The sequence below is a fragment of the Cervus canadensis genome, chromosome 6, assembly GCF_019320065.1.
Source record: "Cervus canadensis isolate Bull #8, Minnesota chromosome 6, ASM1932006v1, whole genome shotgun sequence".
Taxonomy (NCBI): Eukaryota; Metazoa; Chordata; class Mammalia; order Artiodactyla; family Cervidae; genus Cervus; species Cervus canadensis.
Window position 1 is genome coordinate 27,179,137 of NC_057391.1, and position 27,895 is coordinate 27,207,031.

The 27,895-nt window shown below is 40.2% G+C and overlaps 1 protein-coding gene across 2 annotated transcripts in view; it reads left to right on the top strand.

Moving 5' to 3' along the window:
- Window positions 1-27,103, top strand: part of FMN1 (formin 1) — a 454,272-nt gene extending 427,169 nt beyond the window's left edge. For both annotated transcript variants that reach the window (XM_043471390.1, XM_043471391.1), the window contains 2 exons: window positions 17,282-17,366; window positions 18,563-27,103. In XM_043471390.1, the coding sequence (XP_043327325.1) occupies window positions 17,282-17,366; window positions 18,563-18,607 (130 nt within the window). In that variant the 3' untranslated portion in view covers window positions 18,608-27,103. The remainder of the gene's footprint in view (window positions 1-17,281; window positions 17,367-18,562) is intronic.
- Window positions 27,104-27,895: the final 792 nt, after the last annotated feature.

The following is a 27,895-nucleotide window of genomic DNA, read 5'->3' on the forward strand; positions in this document are numbered from 1 at the left end:
CCCAATCTCCCCTGCTTCCTCCCCTTTTTGTTTTAGTCACCCCTGCAAACAGGCTCTGATCAGTTCCAGTTTTTGGTGAGACTCAGTTGGTGGTAGAGGTTTCAAAACCAAAGGAGGAGGGGACATCTACAAGCACGTGCATGTCTTCATTATCAGGATTGGAAATGTCTTCCAAGGACTAGGAGTGCATTGCAATTAAACTTGTGGATTTATGTCCCAGGGCCGGCTTGAGTTTCCAAGCTGTCTCCCAGACGCCTCTCCCTGGACAAGGAAACACAATGCTGTTACCTTTCACTCTGCACCTAAATCGCCCAGGCGGCTCAGGGTGTTTCGTCTACCAAGTGCAGAGTGATTGGCTTTAACTGATCATTGCATTCCATTGCAAGTCCAGGACCCCCCTACTTCCACTCCCCTGTGTCTTGGGGGAGACACTCTGCAAACGGAAGCGGCCTTTGTTCTGCAATTAATCATTTGAAGTCAAAGTGTGTTTGGGTACTACTAGTGATAACCCACAAAAGCTATCAAGTGACTGATTGTGTAAGCTGGTGAAATGCGGTGTCTAGGAGGACTTCCTTCATTGTAAATAGAAAAATATCTTAGGAATGAGGTAGAGAAAGTTGTCAAATGTAGGAAGTGGAAGTGATGGGCTAATTTATCATGGAATCACTGAGAGGCTAGATTCTGATGTGTAAGGAGCTGTCTTTTAAGTCTAAGACCTGCCTTACTTTCTGGCTGGTCTGTCTTACCATGGCTGCTAGTGAGACTGGCCTGGGGGCCATGGGGATAGAAGGGTTAGTCAAGGTCAAGGGTCAGACTCTGAAGAGGGAATAAGCATAGAAGAGTGTGCGTCTATCCCAAGTCTGTAGCCCTGCTGGCCTGCCTGAGATAAATGATTTTGAGGCTACCCATTATTTCATATTGTCTATGGCTGTCTTCTTGGGGTTTTATTTTCTTACCCTTCAGAAACATTCCACATAGACGAGTTCATGATGTTTCCATCAGCTGCTGCAGTGAGGGAGAAATGTCTGTTTACATTGAGGAGATGATAAGTTTAATCTTTGTGTTGTAGGTTTTTTTTCTTAATTGAAGTATAGTTGATTTACAATATCATGTTAGTTTTAGGTGGAGTGTGGTTCAGTTATACATATATTGTATTTTTGGTTCTTTACTGACAATAAAGAGTGACTTTATTTCATTGGCTTTCATAACTAGTATCTCTGTGTAGTAGTTTTATCAAGAATTCAGAAACACACTTCATGAAGGAGTGTTCTCAAGGCAGGTGGAAATAAGGGCAGTTCCTACAGCCTCTGCACGGATCTCCTGCCCTTATTATTTAGAACCCAAGCTGGACCTTTGCCCTCTTCCCCCCACCCTGGTGTGGAGAAATGTCCTGACTCAGTGAACTGAGGACAGTACCTATGGACACTTGAGGAGTATCGAAAGATGTAGAGAAATTTCACAGAGTGCCCATACCTTCCTTCTAATGTCCAGGCTACTAGGCGGTGTTTGGAAGGATACCCTGACATAGCAACACCTTCTAAAAGCATGTTAAAAACAACCCCTATGATGTTAATACCGTCTGTGCTGCAGGGAATCCTAATGAGGAAAATACCTCAGCCTTCTCCATCTAAAGTACCAGAAACTATGTACAACTGAACTCTCTTAAGCAATCAAGCCACTCCCAGGCTTCCCCAAAGTCTCTTTGAATAGTATTTTTGGCTCCTTGACCTGACGATACTTAGTTCAAGGCTGCAAGGAGATCATGACAGGGGAGTGAATAATCTGTTGGTATTTCATCTCTGCAGCTTCTTATACAGTGTCTCTTGTTTTTTTCTCCTAAAGGGAAACCATAAAAATAGCACTTTATTATAATAGCACTTTACTTATAGAAGGTGTCCCTAATAATGACTGGTAAGGCCAACCCACCCTGGGAAGCCAGACTGGCAAGACATTTATTTAGAAGCATGATCTTCAGTAGGTGCCAATACCTTTCCCATCCCACAAAAACCTTATCCACCCTTCAAAGAGGTCCATGCTGGAATTTACGAGGCCACAGACAAGGGCATGTTTTTCTCACGTCCCTTTGCCGATCATGTTCTTCTGTGTATTTCAGAATAGCCACCAGAATGAAGAGCTCTCATACTTGGTAGATTCTGGTTCACATGTTTTTGAAGTTTAGGATAAGCCTAGTGACATAGTTGTTTGGATCTTTAGCTTTTCTTATCCTCTCTTTCGGTGACCTTGGGTGTTATTCACGGCAGCATGCTGACTCAGACACCCGTTACTACACATACTGGTGCTCAGAGCCTGCTGTGCCCCCTTTCTACACTATTTTGACCTCTCTAGTGATGAGTGATATTAAGTCTTCTTTAAACAGGTTTACATTACAGCTGGTCAGATTTCATGCTTTTACCAACATGCATTTCATGAACTATGTCCCTGTAATGCCGCTCTTTCCTCTGCCTTCATCCACCCATGTTCCCAAAGCCATTGACTTTGAAAATCTTCAGTGAAGATGTGTAGATGGTGTGGGTCATGCAGTGGTTAATGTTTCTAGGTCACACCATCCTGGATGGATAACAGAGCTTCTTCTTTGAAGCTAGCGGCACTATAAGTAAAACTGTACTCCTGTAATCCTGCGTCACTTCCTCAGTCCCATTGTTAACATTACAAGAGTTGAATGAGTTATTAACAAGTATGTCCTGCTAATATAACCAGATTATCTGTTTTCTACTTGCTGAAATGAATTCATCATCATCATTTAGAGAATTTCTAACAAATTGCACCAACAAGTGTTTAAAACAGAATGGTAATTTGTGGGAGTCATCTACCTGTTTTTTTTCTTTTTGTAAATTTTTTTTTGAGCAGTTCTAGGTTTACAACAAAATTGAGAGGTAGGTGGATTTCCTACAGAGATTTCCTTTATAGCCTCCCGTCCCCACACATGCATAGCCTCCTCCATTGTCAACGTCACTCATCATAATGACACTTTTTTTTTTTAACCAAAGATGAATATATTGATACACCATAATTACCCAAAGTCCATAGTTTTTGCTTTAGGGTTCACTGGTAGTGTTGTCCATTTTCTGAGTTTTGACAAATTGTGTAGTAATATAATCTATTATAACATCTGATATCATACAGAGTATTTTTCACTGTGCTAAAACTCCTCTGTGCTTTGTCTATTCAGATCTCCTTCTTGCCCCGCAGCCACTCATCTTTTTATTGTCTCCATGGTTTTGCCTTTTCCAGAACATTTACTCATTTTTCAGTGCTGAAATTAACCCCACTCTTTAGATTGTAGATTTCAGCCTGAGCTATGATTTGAGATCAGTTGTGTCCAGACAGCAGTGAGTTGCCTGTATGACTTTTTAAATTAAAAACATAACCTAGGCTTATACATAAGAGTTATTCAGAGGTTAATAGGCTGACAGTCTTGTTACAATTCAGACAGTTATTTGTAATGGGAAAGAAAGGAAACAGGAAAGTACAGATGACCCAAAGAAAATGTTAGTTGCAGTCAATTAAATTGGAAGGAATCATAGGGTATAATCAATTGGATTCATTTCATCTCCAGTCTAAGGTATTAAGAGCAAAGGAAGTAAGCAGAAATGGAAAAGTAGAATAGGGCTGAAATCAGGAAGATCAATTAAAATTTCCAGCACAAAAACACAAAGAAAATGAATCATAATGAAATGTAATGTCTTTATTACAGGGAAGTAAGTGGATGCTCCCATGGGTACTTAATTTCCCCACATTTCAGCTCCTCTGAATCTGTCCCCACAATGCCTGTCTGTAAGTCTTTGTCAGAGGCTGTTGATCTTCCAGGCTTAGAACATTTCTGGAAAGTATCAAGCAGAGGAGAGTGCAGAACTGGCTGTGTTTTGATTTTTAAAGCTTTGATATTTTATTAAAGCCTCAAAGCTGGAATCTGGTGACTATGGCTGTCAGAAGAATCATTCTTCTGAGAGGCCTTCTTAATCAGCTCTTTATCTCCCAGAGATCCCTGGACAGTTCTTTAAGAAGAAGACTTCTCTTGGCTCTCGTTCTCCTGGACAAGAAGGTCGTTTTTTTCTCCTTCTCCCAGGAAATTCAGTGGGTTCCACTGAGTTCCATACATTAGGGTTTTCCAACTTTTTATTTTTTTTAAGAGCTTTTTTTTTTTAATACAAATGAAAACATTCATGGAACCTCAATATATTAAACAAATAAAATTTAACTTTTCTGGTTGAAGCAGTCTTACAGATGCTGGGGTTAAGAGAATCCTTAACACTGCCTTCTTTTCCTGAGGCACCTTTGCTGAGTTTTAAGGTATTTTGGAAGACAGTTTGAGAACGCTGCTCTAAGTCATTGGCTATTCCATTAGTGACATGGAATACGAAACAGCCTAACACTCTACCCCATCTCCTGTATCTCATTTACTTCTTGGTTGGCTAGTATGCCCAATCCCTATGGTTAAAAATGAAGGCACATCTGTTATTATAAAGTTCAGGATGATTTCAGTATATTCTGCCTTGTACATTGTGAATCAATGAAAAATTAGATGTCAAAAGAGTAAAGACATCTTCAGTCTCCCAGAAGTCTGGGTTCTGAGTTGGTTTCATTCAGCTGCAGGAATACACATCTAGCCTGTAGAAACTCCAAAGTATGCTCAGTTTTAAGATCTTCCAGAAAAGGAGGCTGTAGTATGGAGAATCTGAGCCTTTGAATGGAAGGATATATCACTCTTTGGAATGCAGTTCCCTCAACTGCCTTGTGATCCCAGCTTTCTGATGGGTTAAAGAAAAAGTGTGATTTTGTCCATTATCCAGATCTTTTCATTGAGGATGGGAATAATATTTTCTTGGAGCTTTCTATATAGAAGCAGAATTTCCTCTGCAACCAAGGAGTAGAAGCAGAATTCCCTCCCCAACTATCCAAGGTTGTGAATTATTTCTATGGAATAAAGACTGAGCAGGACTGTCAGAGGACACATGTCACCGCCCTGTCTCATATTCATGTCTTTCCCCAGTAACCTTTAACAGCAACTGAAATTTACTGGGGCCCTCAATAAGTCTCTAGAGATACATTATAACAAGAAGGAAGAAAAGGTTTTCAAAAATCAATTTTACTAAAGCATTTGTAAATTCAAAGTAGTTCTTTTCTTTCTCTAACTTGTTTCTATGTTTTTCTCCCTATATTTCAGATATTTTTTTAGAGGGGGTGAGATGTCATCTTTGAAATCAAGTCTAGGTATTCTTCTACGAGTAATCATGAGCAACTGTGTGTGATAGTCTAGAGTAAATATTTAGACAAGAAACAAAAATAGAACCAAGATCTAGGCCAGGGCCAAAAATAAGTCCATGAGCAGTGGAGCCGAGGAGGTTAGAAATTGTCTACCCAGTTCTTTGACTGAATGCAAAAAAGTTCTTACTTCGTGAGTGAGAGAGGTGGATTCCAGACTTGGGAAAAGTTGTATAACCTCACGGAGCCTCGGTCTCCTTGGGGACAAAGCAGTGTGGATACTTTCAGGAATCCTGGAATGTGTACATAATCTGATATGTGTAAATATTTAGCACATTTGGGTGGCCTTGAGCATCCTTTCCTTTTCCGTACGTAGGACTCAACCAGCTAGATTTACTAGAGCTAGATTTTTAAATGCTTTTACGTGTTATTTTTTTCCCCCAAAGCTAAATGCAGAAAATAATTTTTCTACAACTTCTGGGTATTTACTAAACATTTATGCTTGTTTAAGGAAGGGGGTAAAAATTGTCAGTGCAAGTCATTTGTCACTTAGACATTTGCTAACAACTGACTGGTGTATAGCACAGTGCTAAGTGTGGGATCAGGGAGGACACTCAGACATGCAGAAGGCATAATGGCTGTCCTCAAGTGGTTCCAGTAGTTTAAGGGAAATAAGACACCTCTACAGTCCTAAGAGGAAAAGTTCCTAAGTGCCTTAAGAGAGGGGCAAAGTGCCCTTTTGCTTGAGAAAAGAGCAATTACTTATGACTAAGAGAGATGAAGGAAGCTTTCATGATGCTGGCACTTAAGCTGGGATGAGAAGAATGGGAAGAATTTGAACACATGGAATCGAGTAAAAAAGTCATTGAGGGAACAGTCAGAGCAAGATGCAGGGGAGAGAAGAGCCTTGGGACAAAGAAGAGTGAGGAGTTTGACCAGGACAGGAACGCATGGAGTGAAGTGAAGGAAAGGATGCTTGATAAGTAATCACAGATAATATGTTTCTTCAGTTTTCATAGCAATTGTGCTCTTTAGGTGTGATATTATTTCCACTTAAAAAAAAAATTTTTTTTTTTGGCTAGCTAGATCTTAGTTTCCCAACCAGGGATCAAAACTGCACCCCCTGCAGTGGAAGCCCTGAGTCTTAACCACTGGCCCTCCAGAGAAGTCCCTATTTCCACTTTTAACAGATGAGGAAATTGAGGCTCTAAAGGGTTAAGTGATTTGCCCAAGGATAGTATTAAACTAGATCTGGGTCTGAAAAGGTAAGATAGACCGGTAAACTACATTTAAAACAGGGGGAGCATTGAGTGCCAGAGTAAGGAATTTTCTGGATCCTATACTGTAGTTCTGGCTTCCCTGGTGGCTCAGTGATAAAGAATCCACCTGCCAATGCAGGAGACGCAGGTTTGATCCCTGGAGAAGGAAATGGCAACCCACTCCAGTATTCTTAACGTGAGAATTCCATGGACAGAGGAGCCTGATAGACATCAGTCCATGGGGTCGAAAAAGAGCTGGACGTGACTTAGTAACTAAACAACAGCAACGTACTATAGTTCAAACATCAGCAAGCTCCTGCCTGTGGGCCAAATCCACCTCACAGCCAGCTTTTGTAAATAAATTTCTTAGAACGCAGCATTGCACTGCCGTTCAGTCACATCATTGTAGGGCTCCTTTCATGGTACAACAGCAGAGTTGAGTAGTCCCAGAGACCCTATGGCTCACAAAGTCTAAAATACTGACTCTCTGGCTCTTTACAGGAAACCTTTGCTATGCTGACTGTGGTTGACTGGGAGTCACTGAGACTTTTTTGAGAAGGGAGATGCCATTCTTAGAGTGATGTGTTATTCATTGATATCATTTTCATCAGTAGGATGCATCAGAGGGAACTAGATCATTTCAAAGACTATTTTAGTAATCTAGGCCCTCACCCCTGTGCTCTCAATCACAGTAGCCTTCCAGCAAGTTTCTGACCAAAACTTGGAAGCTTAGAGAATCCAGGCAGGCAGCAAAAATGACTGAAGTGTGCCAGGTATGTGCAAACAAGCTGGTGGCTGGCAGCACCTCACAGCGTTGGGCAGTGATGGCAAGTGTTGCAGACTGAGGTGTGGTCTCAGACAAATGCCACTCACTGTTACCATACCTTCTAGTTTTCTAGGGGAGGCCAGAACTTTGGATTCTGTGTGAAGTCTCTGCATTACCCACGCTAGCTCACATTTGTTTAAACCTCCTGGAGTTGATGGAAACTGAATTTGCATTCATTTAAATCCCCCTTGGCCAATCACACTGCCGGCCTCTTCTCTTCAATTTCTTTCCACGTGACTACCAGAATACCGCAGGTACAGGACACTTTGACCAGTTTTTAAAGGACATTTTTGAGAGACAGACAGACTTAACTGGCCAACTGACTGATCAACCAATTATCAAAAAAAAAAAAAATTGATCTCTTTTCAGGTCAAGGTGGTTTTTAAGACCTGCCTATATGCTCTGTTATGACAATATATGTAACATAGCTAGCTGGTCAGAATTTTTAAGTGTTTGTCTCTTAGCATGCATGTATAAGTTTCATATCATATGATACAAAAACTATTGACAAATAGCCTTGCCCTCCACCATGAACATTGCCCTCTATGGTAAGGATATTTAGAGACTCTCATGAGAACTTGATGGTCTGTATTTTGCGGGATTGGCTTTGAGCATTGTTGTTGTTGTTTAGTCACTCAGTCATGTCCGACTCTGCTAATCCATTGACTGCAGCACACAGGATTCCCTGTCCATCACCATCTCCCAGAGCTGGCTCAAACTCATGTCCATTGAGTCAGTGATGCCTTCCAACCATCTCTTCCTCTGTTGTCCCCTTCTCCTGTCTTCTATCTTTCCCAGCATCAGAGTTTTTTCCAGTGAGTCAGTTCTTTGCAGCAAGTGGCCCAAGTATTGGAGCTTTAGCTTCAGCATCAGTCCTTGCAATGAATATTCAGGACTGATCTCCTTTAGGATGGACTGGTTGGATCTCCTTGCAGTCCAAGGGACTCTTCAAGAGTCTTCTCCAACACCACAGGTCAAAAGCATCAGTTCTTCGGTGCTCAGTCTCATGGTCCAACTCTCACATCCATACATGACTACTGGAAAAAAATATGTAGCTTTGACTATACAGTCCTTTGTCAGCAAAGTAATGTCCCTGCTCTTTAATATCCTGTCTAGGTGGTCATAGCTTTTCTTCCAAGGACAAGCGTCTTTTAATTTCATGGCTGCAGTCACCATCTGCAGTGATTTTGGAGCCCAAGAAAATAAAGTCTGTCACTATTCCATTGTTTTCCCATCTGTTTGCCATGAAGTGATGGTACCCGATGCCATGATCTTCGTTTTTTGATGTTAAGTTTTAAGCCAGCTCCTCTTTCACTTTCATCAAGAGGCTCTTTAGTTCCTCTTTGCTTTTTGCCATAAGGGTGGTGTCATTGAGCATTGAGCATTGGTGATGTTATGGTGAGAGAAAGTGACTTTATATTTTCATGCACCTGAATGGACTTGAATATTTTCTGCATAACCATTCTTGAGACCTAAGTTTTTACAGTTTGGAGGTTAATGACTTATAATTATTTATTAATTCATTAACTCAGTTTTATGGTCACATACTATATGCCATTTTACAGTGCAAAATGTGAGGGAAAGAAGGTGAAGTCCTATCCCCTGCTTTTGAGCAGCTCTGGTCTTGTGTAAAAAACAGGTGCATAACATGGTTGCAACACAGTGAAATAAATTAACCTTGACGGGAGGTATGAACTTTATCCAACCAGATTTCTTTCTTTATGTAATAAATGTGCCATGGAAAAAAAGGATTGGAAAACGTTTCATTTTATTAATAAAATAACCTTAAATGTCCAAGAAAGTCTTAGAGAGGACCAACCTTATAATTTACAGAGCTCCTTGTTCAAAAACTGGGAATCTCAAGAAGTGGTGGGAGTGCATTAAATGAAGAAGCCCCATGCAACTGTGTATGTGTGTGCCCAGGCAGCCTCGAGGACTCAGCATTTTGAAAAATTCAGATGAGCAGTATTTTAAGGAAGTAAAGGATTTTTAAAAAATTTTGTTCTGTAGGTCTCTTTATGGCATGTAAATGTGTGCCAGCTACTGTATCAAGGGCTAGGAACACAGCAATAAAAATGATAGCCACCATTTCTGCCCTCATGTATCTTACTGTCTAGCTGAGACATTTGTATGTGATAATTTTCCGTAACTGTCCCATTGTGTCTTAATTACATTCCCAGAAAAGTATTTAAATGGCCAGTAAGCCTTGCTCTTTCTTTATACTTTTAATTATGTAATATAATTTGAAAATATAATCCTTTCATGTATAAATATAGAATTTTCCTATAAGGAACAAGAGTTATTTTGGTTATGAGAAAAACAGGGTTAACGTGAAAAAATATATTTACTCATAAATTCTATAATTTGAAATGTAAATTTTATTTATGATACTTACATCAAAGAAACTTGGGGAAATTGTGAGGAAATAGATTCAATCTTCTTTTGAAGTTGAAATAGTTTCTTATTTACTTATCTGGAAAAGGTCAGTTTTCATTCTAATCCCAAAGAAAGGCAATGCTAAAGATGTTCAAACTACTGCACAGTTGCACTCATCTCACAGGCTAGCAAAGTAATGCTCAAAATTCTCCAAGCCAGGCTTCAACAGTACGTGAACCATGAACTTCCAGATGTTCAAGCTGGGTTTAGAAAAGCCAGAGGAACCAGAGATCAAATTTCCAACATCCATTGGGTCATCAAAAAAGCAAGAAAGTTCCAGAAAAATATCTACTTCTGCTTTATTGACTACACCAAAGCCTTTGACTGTGTGGATCAAAACAAACTGTGGAAAATTCTTCAAGAGATGGGAATACCAGACCACCTGACCTGCCTCCTGAGAAATCTGTATGCAGGTCAAGAAGCAACAGTTACAGCTGTACATGGAACAACAGACTGGTTCCAAATCAGGAAAGGAGTGCATCTGTCACCCTGCTTATTTAACTTACATGCAGAGTGCATCATGCGAAATGCCAGGCTGTATGAAGCCCAAGCTGGAATCAAGATTGCCATGAGAAATAAGAGTAAGTTCAGATAGTCAAATGACACTACCCTTATGGCAGAAAGCAAAGAGGAACTAAAGAGCCTCTTGATGAAAGTGAAAGAGGAGAGTGAAAAAGTTGGCTTAAAACTCAACATTCAGAAAACTAGGATCATGGCTTCTAGTCCCATCACTTCATGGCTAATAGATGGGGAAACAAAGGAAACAGTAACAGACTTTATTTTCTTGGGTTCTAAAATCACTGCAGATGGTGACTGCAGCCATGAAATTAAAAGACACTTGTTCCTTGGAAGATTAGTTATGACCAACCAAGACAGCATACTAAAAAGCAGAGACATTGCCAACAAAGGTCTGTCTAGTCAAAGCTATGATTTTTCCAATAATCATGTATGGATGTGAGAGTGGGATTATAAAGAAAGCAGAGCACAAAAGAATTGGTGCTTTTGAACTGTGGTGTTGGAGAAGACTCTTGAAGAGTCCCTTCGACTGCAAGGAGATCAAACCAGTCCATCCTAAAGGAGATCAACACTGAATATTCATTGAAAGGACTGATGGTGAAGCTGAAACTCCAGTCCTTTGACCACCTGATGCAAAGAGCTGACTCACTGGAAAAGACCCTGATGCTGGGAAAGATTGAAGGTGGGAGGAGAAGGGAACAACAGAGGATGAGATGGTTGGATGGCATCACTGACTGGATGGAGTTGAGTTTGAGTAAGCTCTGGGAGTTGGTGATGGACAGGGAAGCCTGGCGTGCTGCAGTTCATGGGGTCACAAAAAGTCAGACACAACTGAGTGACTGAACTGAACTGATTTATTTGGTTGAGAAATGTATGTCATGCCTGCATCAAAGTATAGCTTCTCATTATGACTTTTAAAATCTGTGTTCAGATCAGAAAAAGTTGAATTGAGTTCCTTGGTTTGCTGAATCTCTGGATAATAGCATTAGTTGATTTGGTTTGCTCTCGGAATACATGTAAATAATATTATTGCAAGATAATATTTAACTAGCAGCTCCATTAATACTATTTATAGTCAGAAACTATTGTCATGCATTCTTCAGGAGTTCCTTTATCTCTGTGAGGGAAGATTCCTTAATGGTTATCCTTTATTAGGTGTTTAGTTCATTTCAGTGGCTCAGTCATGTCCGACTCTTTGCAATCCCATGGACTGCATCACGCCAGACCTCCCCGTCCATCACCAACTCCGAGAGTTTACTCAAATTCATGTCCATTGAGTCAGTGATGCCATCCAACCATCTCATCCTCTGTTGCCCCCTTCTCCTCCTGCCCTCGGTCTTTCCTAGCATCAGGGTCTTTTCCAGTGAGTCGGCTCTTTGCATCAAGTGGCATCAAGATGCTTCAGCTGCAGCATCAGTCCTTCCAATGAATATTCAGGACTGATTTCCTTTAGGATTAACTGATTGAATCTCCTTGCAATCCAAAGGACTCTCAAGAGTCTTCTCAGTTAACACCACAGTTCAGAAGCAACAATTCTTTGGCACTCAGCCTTCTTTATGGCCCAGCCCTCATCCATACATGACTATTGGAAAAACCATAGCTTTGACTATATGGACCTTTGTAAGCAAAGCGATGTCTCTGCTTTTTAATACACTATCTAGGTTTTTCATAGCTTGTCTTCCACGGAGCAAGCGTCTTTTAATTTCATGGCTGCAGTCACTGCCTGCAGTGATTTTGGAGTGCCAAAAAATAAAGTCTATCGCTGTTTCCATTTTTTTCCCCATCTATTTTCCATGAAGTGATAGGACTGGATGTCATGATCTTAGCTTTTTAAATGTTGAGTTTTAAGCCAATTTTTCATTCTCCTCTTTCACCTTCATCAAGAGGCTCTTTTGTTACTCTTTTGTTACATTAGAGTGGTATCATCTGCATATCTGAGGTTACTGATATTTCTCCTGGAAATCTTGATTCCAGCTTGTGGTTCATCCAGCTGGGTATTTTGCATGATGTACTGTACATATAAGTTAAATAAGCAGGGTGATGATATATAGCCTTGGCGTACTCCTTTCATGACTTTGAAACAGTCCATTGTTCCATGTCCAGTTCTAACTGTTAATTCTTGTCCTGCATACAGGTTTCTCACGAGGCAGGTAAAGTGGTTTGGTATTCCCATCTCTTTAAGAATTTTCCTCAGTTTGTTGTGATCCACACAGTCAAAGGCTTTAGCATAGTCAATGAAGCAGAAGTTTTTCTGGAATTCCCTTGTTTTTTCTATGATCCAACGGATGTTGGCAGTTTGATCTAGATATGTTAATTAATTTAATCCTCACAGAAACACCATGTAATTAATGTTATGTATATATGATTGTAGTTTTTTGTTTGTTTGGGGGCTTCCCTGTGTGGCTAAGGCTGTAAAGAATCTGCCTTCAATGCACAATACCCAGGTTTGATCCCTGAGTCAGGAAGATCCCCCGGAGAAGGGAATGGCTATGCACTCCAGTATTCTTGCCTGGAGAATTCCATGGACAGAGGAGCCCAGTGGGCTACAGTCCATGGGGTCGAGGAGTCGGACATGACTGAGCAGCTAACATAGACACACACACATACATATATGATACATATGTATATATATAGAAACTTAAAGTTGATTAACTCACTCCAAGTTGTCTAACAACTGGCAGAGTTGGAGTTAAAATCAAGCCTCACTGATCCTGAATCTACTTTGTACCAAGGTTTGATTCTTCTCAGTCCTTTCTGATTTTTTAGAGTGCCCTCTGAAAGGGAGACATCATAATGAGAATGAGAATCATTAGAGAATAGCAAGATAGAATCACCGAGCTCGAAATTGTCCTCGGAAACGTGGGGTATGCATGAGAGCCTCAGTCTACAGAACAGTCACAGAGCAATAGGAAATGGTTAGCAGTGGGGACAGGACCTTAGGTTATCTCCCAGTTTACTTAACTCCCCTTTTCCAATCACCATCCCCCCCGGATACTGAGAGAACATGGAAAGTGATTGCAGAACTACTAAGAAGTATGGGAATCGGGGGAGGCAATGCTGAGCCTAGATCATGGTAGAAGACCGATTCTGGAAGAAGAGATCAGAATTCTAAGGTGAAAAGGAACTACTTAAGCAAAAGATAACCCTCAAATTTCCTAAAAGTTAGGGAGCTGCAGGAGGAATAGTAATTCCAAGCGATTCCATTGGATTTGGGATTAAAGGATGAACAATAGGTGCTCTTGTTGAAAACAAATCTTGCTGGAGAAAACCAAGGAAAGAAGATGCTACAAACCATGGCCTCATCTTGTTTGCAGATCCCTTACTGATTGGTCTCCAATGCAGTCTGAACAGGATTTGATCCTTCTAGTGCATTCTTTTCTTATGTGGGTATGGTGACAGTTATTGCTACAAGCAGAAAAGTTTAGTAGGCAGTGTGGTATATATGTCAGACCTATGCCAGAGCTTGTTCTCACGGCAGCTCTGCATATGCATTTCTTGGGTTACATAAATCATTGCTCATCTTTGTCTCATTTTCCTTTTCTGATGCACAAGTCAGCATGTTGAATTCATTGAACTAACTTGTGCATGTGGGCAGGGAGATTAGATTATGAAGTGTGTATTTCAAACAAATTGTGCAAAATGAAGTAACGAGCTAAGGCGCTCAGCCACTTCTTCAGTATTAAGCAGGTATGGGATTAGTAATGAGTAAAAGATTCAGATTTGAGGCCCTGAAAAAAAGCATGTTCATTTTTTTATGTCTTTGATTTGAAGATATTTTTAAAATACAGACATTTAAAACAAAGACATTCAAAAACATAAAACATTTTTGAAGAAATTTTTAAGTAAACATGTTAAAGATAGCACAACACACCCATATTCCCACCACCTAAAATTGTTAACATTTTGCCACATTCTTTTGATTTTATAATTGAAAATGAAATATTGTGGATAAAAATGAAATTTATTTGACATTTGTTGTTGTTGTTCAGTCGCTAAGTTGTGTCTGACTCTTTGCAACCCCATGGACTGCAGCAGGCCAGGCTTCCCTGTCCTTCAGTCTCTCTAGAAGTTTCCTCAAACTTATGTCCATTGAGGCAGTGATGCCATCCAACCATCTCATCCTCTGCCACCCTCTTCTCCTTTAGACATACTACTGCCCAAAGTCATTCTCTTCTTCCATCTTTCTAGCGATAACCTCTATCATGAAATTAGTCTCTTTCCAGTCTGCATATAAGTATAAATAGATGTTTACATACAGGTGCAGGCATCTGTGATCAGTCTTTCGTGGGCACTACTCCCCAGCATATACACAAGTTGGCATAACACACACACAGTAACAATAGTAGTGAACATATGTTGAATGATTACACTCTGCCTGGAGCAGCACTTTCTCAGTCCTTTCAGTGACCCAGCATAGCCCACACTGTTGTTATCTCCTTTTCTAGGTGCACAGAGAGGTCACTTGCCCAGGGTCACACAGCTGATAAGTACTGGGGCTGAGAATTAATCCCGCAGTCAGGCTCTGGAGCTGAGCACTTCACCAGCAGGCTAGATGGCCTCTTCACTCTGTCACCCTGCAGAATTTGTCACTCTTTCAATATCATGTCTCTGACATCCACAATTTTCGTTCACAGATTTAGTTTATTCATTTTCACAGTTTTACCGTATTCTGTTAAATGAATATAATATATAAGCATCACTGCACTGTGCTTGGGCTTTCCAGATGGCTCAGTGGTAAAGAATCTGCCTGCCAGTGCAGGAGATGCAGAGACTCCAATTCAGTCCCTGGGTCGGGAAGATCCCCTGGAATAGGCAGTGGCAACTCACTCCAGTATTCGTGCCTGTAGAATTCCATGGCCAGAGGATCCTGATGTGCTACAGTCCGTGGGGTCACAAAGAGTTGGACACGACCGAGCACATGCACGACAGCATGGTGCTTAAGACCTATAAAATGCAAACAGTGAAAGTTTCTACCTCACAGGGTTGTTGGGAGAATTAAATGGCTTAATTCAAATAAAGCGGGTAGAAGAGTACCTAGCATAGAGTATGCACCCTGTAAATGTCAGCTGTTACTGTTTGCTCTTATCATCTATCCTGTATCCTCTTGAACCTGATTAATAGGTTGTTTTCAATTTTTCATTATTGCATATATTGCAACAATGAAAGCCCTGTGTCTAATGATAACATTTTCTTTTGGGTATCTCCCAAGAAGAGGAATTGATAGCTCATAGGGTATGTATGTGTTCAGTTTCACTTGATGCTGCCAAAGCTTGCTGTACACATTTACACACCCTCATACATGTTTTGGGTCCTTGTCACCCATTATTGTCCTCAATGTCAGTTGACATTCTCTGACTGTTAGATTTTCCAATCTGATGGTTGAAAAATACTGCCTTGTTGAATTGATAAACTGAGTAAAAAATAATGTCATGTTGTGGAATTGGGTTTTTTCTAACAACTTTATTGAGATATGATTCACATGCTGTAAAATTTATCCCTTTGAAAGTGTTCAGTTCAGTGGTTTTCCATATATTCACAAGGATCTGCAATCATCACTGATCCCTAGTTTTAGGAGAAACGCCTTATTCATTAGCAGTCACTCCCACTTCTCCACTGCCCCCAGCCCCTGGCATTGCTACTCTATGTTTCTTTTATTTGCCTACTCGGGACATTGCATATAAATGGAATCATATAGTATGTGGGTTTTTGTAGCTAGCTTCTTTCATTTATTTTAATGAAATGGATTTTTTTAGGTTCACCCATGATGTAGCTTTCATTCAGCAGTTCATTCCTTAATATGGTCCAGGACTTCATTCCTTAAAATATTCTGTTGTGTTAATATACTACCATTTGTTTATTCATTTATCAGCTGATGCAAATTTGGACTGTTTCTACTTTGGCTGTTTTAAATAATTTTAAATAATGCTGCTCTAAAAATTCATACATATATTTTTTATAGACAAATATTTTCATTTACTTGGATATACATATATTTATATGCCAAGTAGTAGAATTGCTGGGTCATATGCTAACTATGTTTAACATTTTGAAAAGCTGCCAAACTGTTTTCCAATGTGACTGTACCATTCTCTAGTTCCATCAGCAGTGTATAAGGATTCTGATTTCTTCACATCCTCATCTCCAGCGCTTGTTATTGTCTTTCTTTTTAATTCTATCCATCCCTAGGGGCTAGGAGTGGTATCTCCTTGTGGTTTTGCTTTGTATTTCTCTGAGTGATGATGTTGAGCATCTTTTCATGTGCTTATGAGCCATCTGTCTGTCTTTGGAGAAATGTCTAGTCAAGTATTTTGCCTATTTTTTAAGTTGGGTGATTTGTCTTTTTATTTGAGTTTGTAAGCTATCCATGTAATCTGAATGTAAGTCCTTTATCAGATACATGATTTACAAATATTTTCCCCATTCTGTAGGTTGTCTTTTGACTTTCTTGATGTGAACTGGTGGATTTTTTATTGTTTTTTTCTGTGCTGCAAGGCTTGCAGGATCTTAGTTCTCCAGCCAGGGATTGAACCAGAGGCCCTGACAGTGAAAGCACCAGGTCCTAACCACTGGACAGCCAGGGAACTCTCTGGTGGATTTTAATATTTGCAGTTTTGTATGTTTCTCCAAAATTTTGGTTTTTCAGATTGTCTTTATCCTGTCTGCTGAGTGGCTTACAAGCCAGATAGCCTTGGGGTGTGCCCTTAGAGTGCAGGGAGTCCATCCAGTATTCCATAGATCAGAAACTCTTACCTTGGTCCCTAAAGCACAGATTTCCCAGGCAGATCTCAGTGAGCTTCTCAGTCAGTGGAGGAAGATCAGCTTTGATACCCCAGCGGAGATACCCTCACAGAGTTTGAATTTAATGAAAAGCACTGAAAAGCCACCCCTTATATTTCAGACTGCTAACTGATTAATTCAACAGCATTTGGATTTCTGTTTAACCTGACCTCTTTTTTCTTTCCTTTTTTTCTCCTCTTTTCTTTTCCTCCTCTCTCCTCCCCACTCCCTGTTTTGATTTCAGATTGAAAATGGCTCAGGAATCAGTCAGCAAGTTAACAGCAGAGAAGAAAGTGGAGACAAAGAAAATCAACCCCACGGCTAGTCTGGTGAGATGCATTTTTCATCAGAATCTCAAGACTTTTCATTATAACTGAGGTGCACCCAGGAGTGGGCCTAAATCTTAGGGATAAAACTCAGAGGGATGAGTAGTATACGTATTCTCAGTTCCCATCCCAGGATTCCACGTGGTAAGAAAGGACACAGGAGAGGACAGAGTAAGGCGCGAAACCCGGCTTTGTGCTCTGCCAGCAAATTCAAACACGGTCCTTTCCCGATAAACCAAGTGTAGTCACTTGCCATTTCACACCCTTCTCCATCGCACCTCACGCCGGGATCCCCTTCATCTCAAAGTACCCTTCTCCTGAACTTGTTGAAGCATTTTACCCTCACCAATTCCTTATCCTTGTTAAAGAAAGGGGCAGGGAGTAGCCTCTATTGATAGTTGGTAAAACTGAGATGCAGAAAGATACAGCCTACCTGAGATCACTTCTCAAACGGATAGCAAAAACCAGAACCAGACTGCTGACTGGTCCCCTGACTGCTCTCCCTAGGATAGAAACTAGCAGACTAGTGTGTCTTCCTAGCCATGAAGGGAAGCTGTCCTCCACAGTCCCACTGGCAATACTGATCACAAGGAATCTCCACGATACAGTTGGAATAGCTGAATGGTTAGGAACCCAAGGCATAGAGGTTCAAGTCCCAGCTTAGCCACTTACTAGTTGTATTTTGCTAATAGTGAAGTTACTTTGCTTCCTTATTCTTCACTAATACTTTTGCCAGTTGCTTTAAATCCTTTGACCACCCAAGTGGGGGTATAAGTGAGATGATTTCTGTTAACCAACGATGATGTCCTCCTAACAACCCCATCAGCAGCTCAGCGAATGTTGAGTGAGAAACGGGGAAGTCAGGGCCCTACGACTTCATCAGGGACAGCCATGGTTGGCTTACAGAGCTCCTACCTGAATGGAAACATTCTGTGCCCATTTGGTGGCGTATTCGGTACACTCATCTTTATATGGTATGTCTATATTTTTGGTGGCAGTGGGCTCAACTCAGATTTTTGTCTTCTTCCCTCATTATCCACTGCTCCTTCCCCAGGCCTCTGTCCTGTCATTTCTAGGGCATTTGGTCCAACTCTATTCAGCATCATAGATCAACATTTGAGAAACATACCAAAATTTGAGAAAGGTGAAAATTTAGAAAAAGGAATAATAATTAACTCAATTTTTGTCTCAAATAACAGAAGGAAAGACTGCGTCAGAAGGAAGCCAGTGTGAGCACCAACTAACACAGAGATGTGGGAAAGCAACGATGGTGAGGCATAGTACCCGCATGATCCTCTGTAACACCAATGCTACAAGAAGTCTTCAAAAGATATGTCACTCAATGTTTATTTTGCTCATCCCTTTCTGAGCACCCTGTGCCTTCTTAAAGAAGCCCCTTGTTAAGCCATAGCAACAATGAAATGCCACTGAAGAAATATTTGAGAACTGTTTCTTCCAAAGGTCCAAAATTTGCTCTGCTACAAGACCAGAGAATTACCAAGATTTTTGAGTTTTTTTTCTTCTTCTTCTTCTTTTTTTTTTAAATCAGAGACCTCAAGCTTTCTAACCCAGGCAAGATATATGTAAACTTGTGACAGAAGAAGAGATGGATATTTTGTGACAGCTGCCTTGAGCAAGTTCAAGCCTTGATCCTTAGAATAATCAAGCCTGCTGGTTTGATTATTGATCTTAATTTTGATTCTATTGCAGCAAGATCCTGAAGCACCCTTCTTGCCAAAAATGTTGAGACTTACCAGAATTATTTTAAGAGGCCCAAGACTGTATGCCCCACACTCAAGAAATGGTTATTTTTTCATTGTTTTTCATGTGCTAGAAAGAACAGAAAATGGATTTATACATGGATGGAGAAGGGGGTTAAATAGTCATAAACTTCTTTCTGGAGAACAAATTATAATACAGGTCGTTGGCATCAGCCATTTAGCAAGACCCATTCTTCTGTTTTCATATCAGTTCATTGAGGTTTCCTAGGCCACTAGGAATTCTCTACCCTTTCTTTTAAGGAAAAAAAAAAAACTATGATAACTGAGCAGCAACAGACTTGGGGTCAAAGCATCTGCTTTGATGAGTGACCCAGTGTCAGTCAGAGTACATTTCACACCTCAAATCATCTATGAGTGGATCCACCATGTTGACCTGCAGCTTAGCTATACACCAGGTTCTGGGACTGAATATGGCTGGGCCTCTCCCACGCACCCCAGGAGGCAGTGTCTAGACAAGAGAGAAAATGCTACTTGCAGCTGTTTATCATGACCTTGACTGACAGACATGTGACCTATGGTTGAAGCAGGGGGGTGGGGGTTAATGTCCCAAAAAGAGAGAGTAGAAAAAAAAGTTCTTTACATCAAAATGGGAAGAAGGTGATTACACTGATATTGAATTTTGAGTTCAATAGGCAGTTTTTTCTGACCCTGGAAGCCTGTGTGATTACTGCCTCTAGAGTCACAGGAAAACCACCTTGGACCTCTCTCCTGACATTTTTACCTTAAACCACTCTCCTATGCTGTGAGAGGAGAAGTGAGACTTGGGGTGAACTGAAGTAAGGATCAAAGCCTATCAGGTTTCAGTCTTGAAAGGAGAGAGGTCCAAGCTTTCTCCTCCCAACTGATGGGAGACCATCTAGAGAAGAGCAGAAACCTTAAAACCCTTCCCCATCTGCTGGTCATGTGTGAGCTGCCCCTTGCCCCAGCATCTTGCCAGAATCTCTCAACTTGCCAGGTACCTGAGTGTCTACCCAGGACCTGCCTGCTAGTTATCAGCCCCCACGGGGACCCCATAATAGATACAGCCAATTAAAGCAGCACCATATCCTAATACAATGCCCAGGAATGCAGTCAGGATCAAATCTAGTCACAAAGCCATATTCCCGCAGGTGCTAGCCACTCTTTCTAATAATTTTTTTAAAAGGGGGATATAATAACATGGTTTGTTTTTTTCCCAAAAAAATAAAAGAATGAGACAAGCAAAACAGAAGAGCTGGTAAGAACTTACATGACTAATAGCAGTTGCTTGTGAGCAAGCCTTTCATACTGCTTTCTTTGATTGTTTTTCTCTTCATTTTCACTTAATGGTGAGGACCTAAGAAATTCCTCAATTTGAAACAAATCTTGCTTACAGCTACCCCATGCTCTGTGACAGTCCTTCTAGTATTATCAGACAAAAGAAAAAGCACCTGTTTTACCCATGCTCAAGTTGGATTTCATTCTAGTGGACAGACCAGAAATTGGCAGTAAAATAAAACCTTTTCTAAAGAGCAAAGTTTGCCTACCTCTGTTGGGAAAACCTAGTGAGTGCAATATACCATTAGTGTGTGAAGACACCATGGCAGGACTCCCATGATTCTCACCCAATTTGCATCCTGCATTAGGTATCTGGACACCCCTCCCAAGTCCATACATGGACTTCAGTGTGACGGTGCCCTCATTTGTAACTTGACCCAATGCTTGGTAAAAGTTCACAAGACTTTGTCTAAGGTGGACCATCTAAAACAACCTGGAGGCCCCGAGAGAATGACCCATCCAAAATGCAGCTGAGATTGTGTTAACTACACAGGAGTAAGTAGTTGGGGTACACTTAGCAGCTTGGGCATGTCTGGCTGTTCTTAGCACAGCCCTGCCTGCCCAAGAGGGACAGTGGCCAGTATTTCTACTCTGTGTCTAACCAGACATATTTGACTTACTAGTCAGATTCAGAGAAATACCTTAACTTATAACAACATCATCTCTGCCTAGTTAAGATTCATTAAAGCTGAGGGCATAGTGGATAGCAGTTCAGATTCTTGCATAACCTGCATAATCATCGAGCACACAAGTATATCATATATGACGTAAAAGCATTATACAAACATGTTAGGTAAAAAACAGGCCTATGAAGTATTGAGGATCAAGTGAGGAGGGGGTGTGCTCTATGCCTTTTAACCCAAGAAGAGGCAGTTTATGGGCAGAGGCATGGTTAAAAAAAAAAAAAGGGAAAAGGTAGCCAAGAAGAAATGAATGATGTGATGGTCAAGGCCCAGGAATCAAAGGTGATAGACCTGCTGCTCAGAAGTTACCTTTTGAATCCTTGAGTTGATGTCTATGAAATCTCTTTAAACATTCATTGCAACTACCCAGGAATTATGAAGAAAAAAGTCTGAAATCTGAGAAGTAGAATAAAGAGATCCAGGCATGCTCTTCCATCTTCAAATGTTTTAGCCAAAACAGTGGGCAACATGATGAGAAACTGAATGCCAGGTTTGACTCCGGTCTCCAGTCCTCTTTTCGTCCCGGTGAGAATAGTAGAAGCTACACACCTGCTCAGCTGCTCTGATGCACCTCCTTTTCTCATAAATACCATAAGGAAAGGCATTTCCCTAAAAGCTCATATGCTGTTGGTGAAGATTAAAGGAAGGAATAAAACTCTTTGGTAGTATTCAGCAAGGTGAAGAAGTCATTGGTACAGTCCTTCCAAGACTGTGATCAGATGTATCAAAAGATATGTAAGTGTATTTTTGATAAAGATTTGCTTGTTGGACTGGGATTGCACATCTCTCTCTCTAGATTATACCACCTGCATGGGGAAATTTTAATTTTACGTCTTTGTTGGACATGATGTTTTATTTCTATTTCATTCTTGCCTGGTGTCACTGACATAGATCGTTGCACACAGAGACAGCACCTAGTCAGCCAGAATATGAAAGGGAATTAAAGTGCAGACCGGTGGGCTCTTTCCCAGTAACCAGACGGTAACATTGACATGGGAACTTCATTCCCTGATATTCTAAATTGGTCTGTTTTGTAGTACTGCCACCCTTGCCAAATAAAAATAAAACCAATTTGGGGTTTTCTGTGTGAAGAGGAAGGAAGAAGTCAATAAAACATAGCTTTCCCCCTCAAAATAACTGATGCAAATATCAAATATCCCATTCTATAATTAGTGTAAATAGTCTAAAAATTGCTAACAAGGACTCTCCAGTAGATTTGAGCTTCATTTTTCTTTGATCTTGACCGTTCTCATCATTTTAAAACAAAAAGACCAAAAGGTAGAAGGGGAAAAGAAGCATCAGAAATTTGGAAGTCAACAAAGTAATTAGTTCCTGAATCACAAAAGAAGGACATACTGTGACACCCAGTATTGTAGAGGTCCTAAGCATATAAGAATTTGAACAGCTGTGAGGGCTGATGAGTGTGGACAAAGCAAAAGCTCTTAACTGCCCACTTGAGACTTCAGCCTAAACCAGGCAATTTTCAGAGTGGATTTAAGAGAGTGAAGTATTGCTCTGAACAATTTATTTTTGGAAAAATCACATACAAAGAGAAGTGGTATGTAGAGAAAGAAGTGTTAGACAATTAAAATTTCCTTTCTCTGATTCTCTTGTAAGAGCAGTTCATAAATGGATGGACCATCCAGAAAACCATAAATACCACACTTCATTTATCAGGTTTTTACCGTAGAAACACAGCTAAAGAGAGTGGACTGAATAAAGAAATGAACTTTCATTCATGTCAGCTACTTTGTTATCATAAAGAAATCTACAAGAGAAACAAGTCTGTGCAGACAAGTCTACAGTATTTGAAATGAATGGCTAGTTTTTAACTTTTCCAAAATGTAAATAACTCGGTTGATCATATTTCCATTTTCCAGCTATGGAGAGAAATAGTCTGGCTGGATGGAACCTTGTCTGTTATTGGTGCAGAAGTCACTTAAAGGCACCTTTTGGCACAGGCCTCAGCGGGTCTGGCTCCCTGAGACTCACATAATTGTATTTATAACTCCATTAGTGATTGAATCCAGGCATCACTGGGCTCACTTACATCGCTGTATGTGACTCGGAGGCTCATTTTGTGTCATTTCTGCAAACCCGTCAGTTGTTGACACCTTGTTAGAGGCACTGAAATTTAGTTTCACAGTTCTTCATTTCCCCTCCCAGGGAGCGGGCAATCTACCAGACCCTCCCAGATCAGTGCTTTGCTGGGAAGTAGTGAATTCCAGAGTATTAACATGTCAGACTGGAATCCAGTTCAGTAGTTTTATTTCTTCCAAGACCCTTAATCAACACTCTGATATAAACTTAGCATTTGGGAAATTTTTGTAGTTGACAGCTGACTTGGAAATGTGAAGATAGAAAAATGTCAGCAAGATGTCTCTGTCTCCTAAGGTGCCCATGAGGTTTCTACCAATGAAGAGGTTAGCGGGGCAAGTCAAGCCTCATCTGGTAGGTCAGACTGTCCTCAATGGTGCTTCTGGATTCATTTCCTCTCCAGCCCCAGCTCCTCTCTCAGTCATCCTGGTGATAAACAGTAACACAGAGCACCTTTTTCTTCTTGTCCTCCCTTCTCTGACATGATGGTTCACTTTAGTCAGAGCTCAAACTCATTCTTGCGTATTATGTCTCTGGAACACTTGTTCATGAATATCTTCTTCACGCTATAATCTGGGGAAGACTGGTTTAATCTCAAGTTTTTATATAGAGTGGTGGCTAAAGCCATTAATTTATTCTACATTCCATCTCATATAACTTTCTGTTTTTTAATATTAAATATACTAAGAATCTCCATTGTATCTCCTTTTCTGAAAGCTTATTCATAGACTTCTGTGGGCTGGTTTTTTTTGTTTTTTTTTTTTTTAATGCTTTGTGTGAAATTCAGTAGCACTGGGTGAGAAAAATGCAAATGAGCCCAATTTCCCACAGCAACTTGGCCTTCTTCTCCATGGAATAAACAACCTTCTACCACCCTTAAGCTGTTTTGTAGGCTGAGTGTTTGCCTAAATTCTACCCGTGCAGACACCAAGGGGTTCTTCTGTCTTTGAAGCTGTAAGAATGTCTTAAAAGAGAATGAGTACTTCTCCCCATATATAGTGTGAGCTGGCAGTGTGTTATACTTAGTATATCAAGTAAAAAATCTAATGTATTCAGGCATGCATTCCCAGAGGTCTGTCAACATCTTTGGCAAAATTATACATGCTTTCCTTCCCTTTTCTCTTCTCAGACTTGCTTCCACTCTTGTCTCATGAAACAAATGTATTTTTGTTTATTCATATGGGTCAGCTTTCCAGAAGGAAAGGCTAGTCCCATGGACCACTGAGTATAAAGGAAGTTATCCTCCACTGCCCCATGACATGGTTGATAGGTGTATTTAGGGATGCACAACTTTCTGGGATCTCTTGGGATGGATTTTTGAATTCCAGGTTTCCATGAAGTATATAAAATTGTATACATAGCATACAAAGATTATACTGTTCTCCCCCAAAGAGATTAAGAGCTTTATAATCTATACATCTTAGATAGATTTCAGCGAACTATAAGTAGCTCATTTTTCCCCCTTTGTTCTTGGCAACTTGTTCCTATCTATAATCTTATTCCTTCACATCTGACCACCAAGGCATGAAGTGTCAACCCACTCAGATTGCCCCCTGCAAAATCCTCTAAAGACGTCCATTTCCTTTAGAAACAAATCCATGGGTAAGAGGGGAAAGTCTAGTGACCATTCTCTTAGCCCAGGGTGGCACACATGGGATTTTGAGCTAAATCTATGCCAAATATTAATTTTACAATTCTTTAATTTCTCAAGATACAAATAATGTGACCCTACTGTTAGTAGGGTGTAGAATCTTTGAAGAACATAAGCATTAAGAAGAGGGGACTTCTCTTTAAAGAAACAATCGAAGATATTCCTCAAAAGAAATTTTTAAAATTAGAAATTGAATAATTGTTAAGATTCTTTGGAGAAAACATGTCGTTGATTCATCATAGTCTTTTCCTTTTCGTCGAGTTCTAATTTAGACTAGCACGGGAAGCAGAGTGCCCCTGGGCTTTGATTTAGGGGATCGTGCTTTGGTCTGAAGAGTCAGTAGTGGCCTGCATGCCCAGAACCCGAATGAAGTCAGTCAGTGTCCTAATGAGAATCAGGCCTAACAGAAATGTAAATTATTTCAAGACCTTTGGGGTTTAATTTTCTTAGCAACACCCTCGATCCTGTTTCCGAAAATTAATTTGATCCTTGCAGTTATGTGTCTTCATTTTGCCTTATGAGATTGCAAGCAATGGGATGAGGGAGAAAAATAGACAGTAGAAAAGGAAAATTTGAACAAGGTCAGGGTGTAATGTTTTGCTGATATAATGCATTGTTAGGGAGCTGGTGACTGTTGCCATGGTTGTTTCATGGGCAGTCTTTCAACGGAAGCTCAGGGCATAGGTGTGAGGGCAGTGGGAGTGCCCGGTATCTCGTACTGGCCCACGCTTGATGGTGTGCTGGAAAAGCAGGTACATACCAGTGGACTGGCCTGTGCTTGCTGAAATAACTCCATTGAATATCAGATTAACTTCCATGGGATCAGTTGTCCATGAACCTTCCTGTTTCCTCTCTGCCTGTTTAAAGTTCATTTTGGCATCAAGCTTCATTTCGTTTTTCTCCTTTCAGTACTTCTGCATTGCCTCCCTTTCCTTCACATCCCACAGTGACGTTTGCCTCCCTTGACTGTTTCTCCAGGACCCAGCTTTCTCTCCCTCTTTCCCGCACAGACACCTGAAGTGCCCCTGAGCCCTCACCCCCTCGTCCCACACCCATGCCCCATCCCCCAGCCCTGTGGACAGGGAGCTCTGCTGTCACCAAGAGAGACACAGCCTTGTGACTGCTTCTTGTTAATGTCAGCACCACCTCATCACTTAAGCAAAGAGGGAAAAATCCATAAAAGAGATGGAAAATACATTTCTTTTTTTTATTATTATTCTACTTTATTTTAAGAAGCTTGAGGAGAGGGGTGGTTCCAGTCCTTCTCAGTTTCCCAGAGAGTTTTACTTTAAAACTGTCTAATGAAGGACCATTCTTTTGATAAATGTATAAATCAGTCCAGGTCACCAGCTATGAGGCGTAAGACTCGAGTGTTGAATCTCTGTGCTGCTGGACAAAGTGACTGAATTCTGTGCAAATATTTTGAATCACAGGCTTTTTATTGCCCCTCAGCTCTTACTACCACTCATGATTCAGACATCTTCATGAAGCTGGATCAGGATGTTGACAATTTGTGGTTATTTTCAGATCAGCAGTAACTGTTACCCTCTTGAAAGCACTTAAAAAGAAAGTTTAAGCGTATCTTAAATATTCAACCATTTGACCTAGAAAAAAGTTGACTTCTCTGTTTAATTATTAGACCAATCTGTAGATGTAATCTTAAAGGATTTTTAATGCAATAATGAAGACAGTTTGAGAAATGAGAAGGCACTTTAAAGACATGAACGCTTACATTACATACTCGTGGATATTTTTTAATGTAATAAGCTAATTGGATTCAGGTATTTTTTTCCCTTTAAATTTTTAAAAATATGTATTTCTAATTTGCATATTTAATTTTGTCAAAACTGAGAAATGCTCTCTAGTTGAACTTGTAAATGTTATTTGCAAACCAAATGAAGTATTTATTTTTAAAAAGAAAAGGTGAAGGAATCAATACTGATGTGTACATAATGAATATATGTGTGTGTGTGTATATTTTTCCTTCTTGACATTACTTGGTCCCCACATCAATTGTATTTTTGTACATAATATATATATTGGTTAGAAAATGTAGATTGTCTATTCAAAGACATCTATCTCTGAAAGATTATATTTATCCTACTGTTGATACCTCTGTTAATTTGTTTTAAGAGATAGAATTCTATTTTTTTGGAACTTGCAGAGAACTGCATTCATGGCTTCCAATTGTAAATATGCTAAGGGTATTTTAATAAATTTTGGTTTCATGTCTGTGTGGTGTGCAGTGCAGATCTGTTTCCAAGAGGCATTTAAGATAGTATCCCAACAGTGCTCTAATGTGGAGAATACCAATCATTTCTAACTTGCATTATTGCTTAAGGGCAGCATTACTGCTGAACTACAAAAGCTGGATCTCGGTAAGTCCATCATTCGCATTTTCTTCTTTCTCCTCTGTTCTCCACACCAACAGTGGGAAATCTGGCTAGGCATTCAAGGCTGACACCAAACAGACAAAACCAGCCAAGCATGGTCTCAGTTGTACGGACCTGAAAGCAATTCTACTTGAACATAAATTACCCAAGGTTGGATGTGGGGTGGAGAACCACAAGGATTGGCGACTTTGTGTTATGAATTGGTAGAGTATGGAAACAGAACAGAAATATGATTGTATTTTAACACTAAAGACAACATTCAAATTCTTTTCAGGCAGATGATAAGATAAATGCAGGTATTTATGAAAAAACTAAAAGACTTTCAGCAAAACACTGCTCTGTGAAATAGAAGAGCAATCTGTGTGATTGCATGTTTAACTGATTCATTTGTTCAGTATACCTGAATGCCATGCACTCTTGAGTTCTAGAAGTTTGTTGAAATATGCCCTAATGGGTTTAATGAACACACATAGTTATCATCTGGGGAGACATTTTATCACTAGGAAAGCTTTAAAATCAGAGTCATAGAGCTGCAAAAATCTTCGGACACTGGATAAAAATCTCCATTTCACAGAGTTGAAAACCACTGTAATTCAAGGGACTTGTTGAAAGTTATACTCAGCATTAGTAA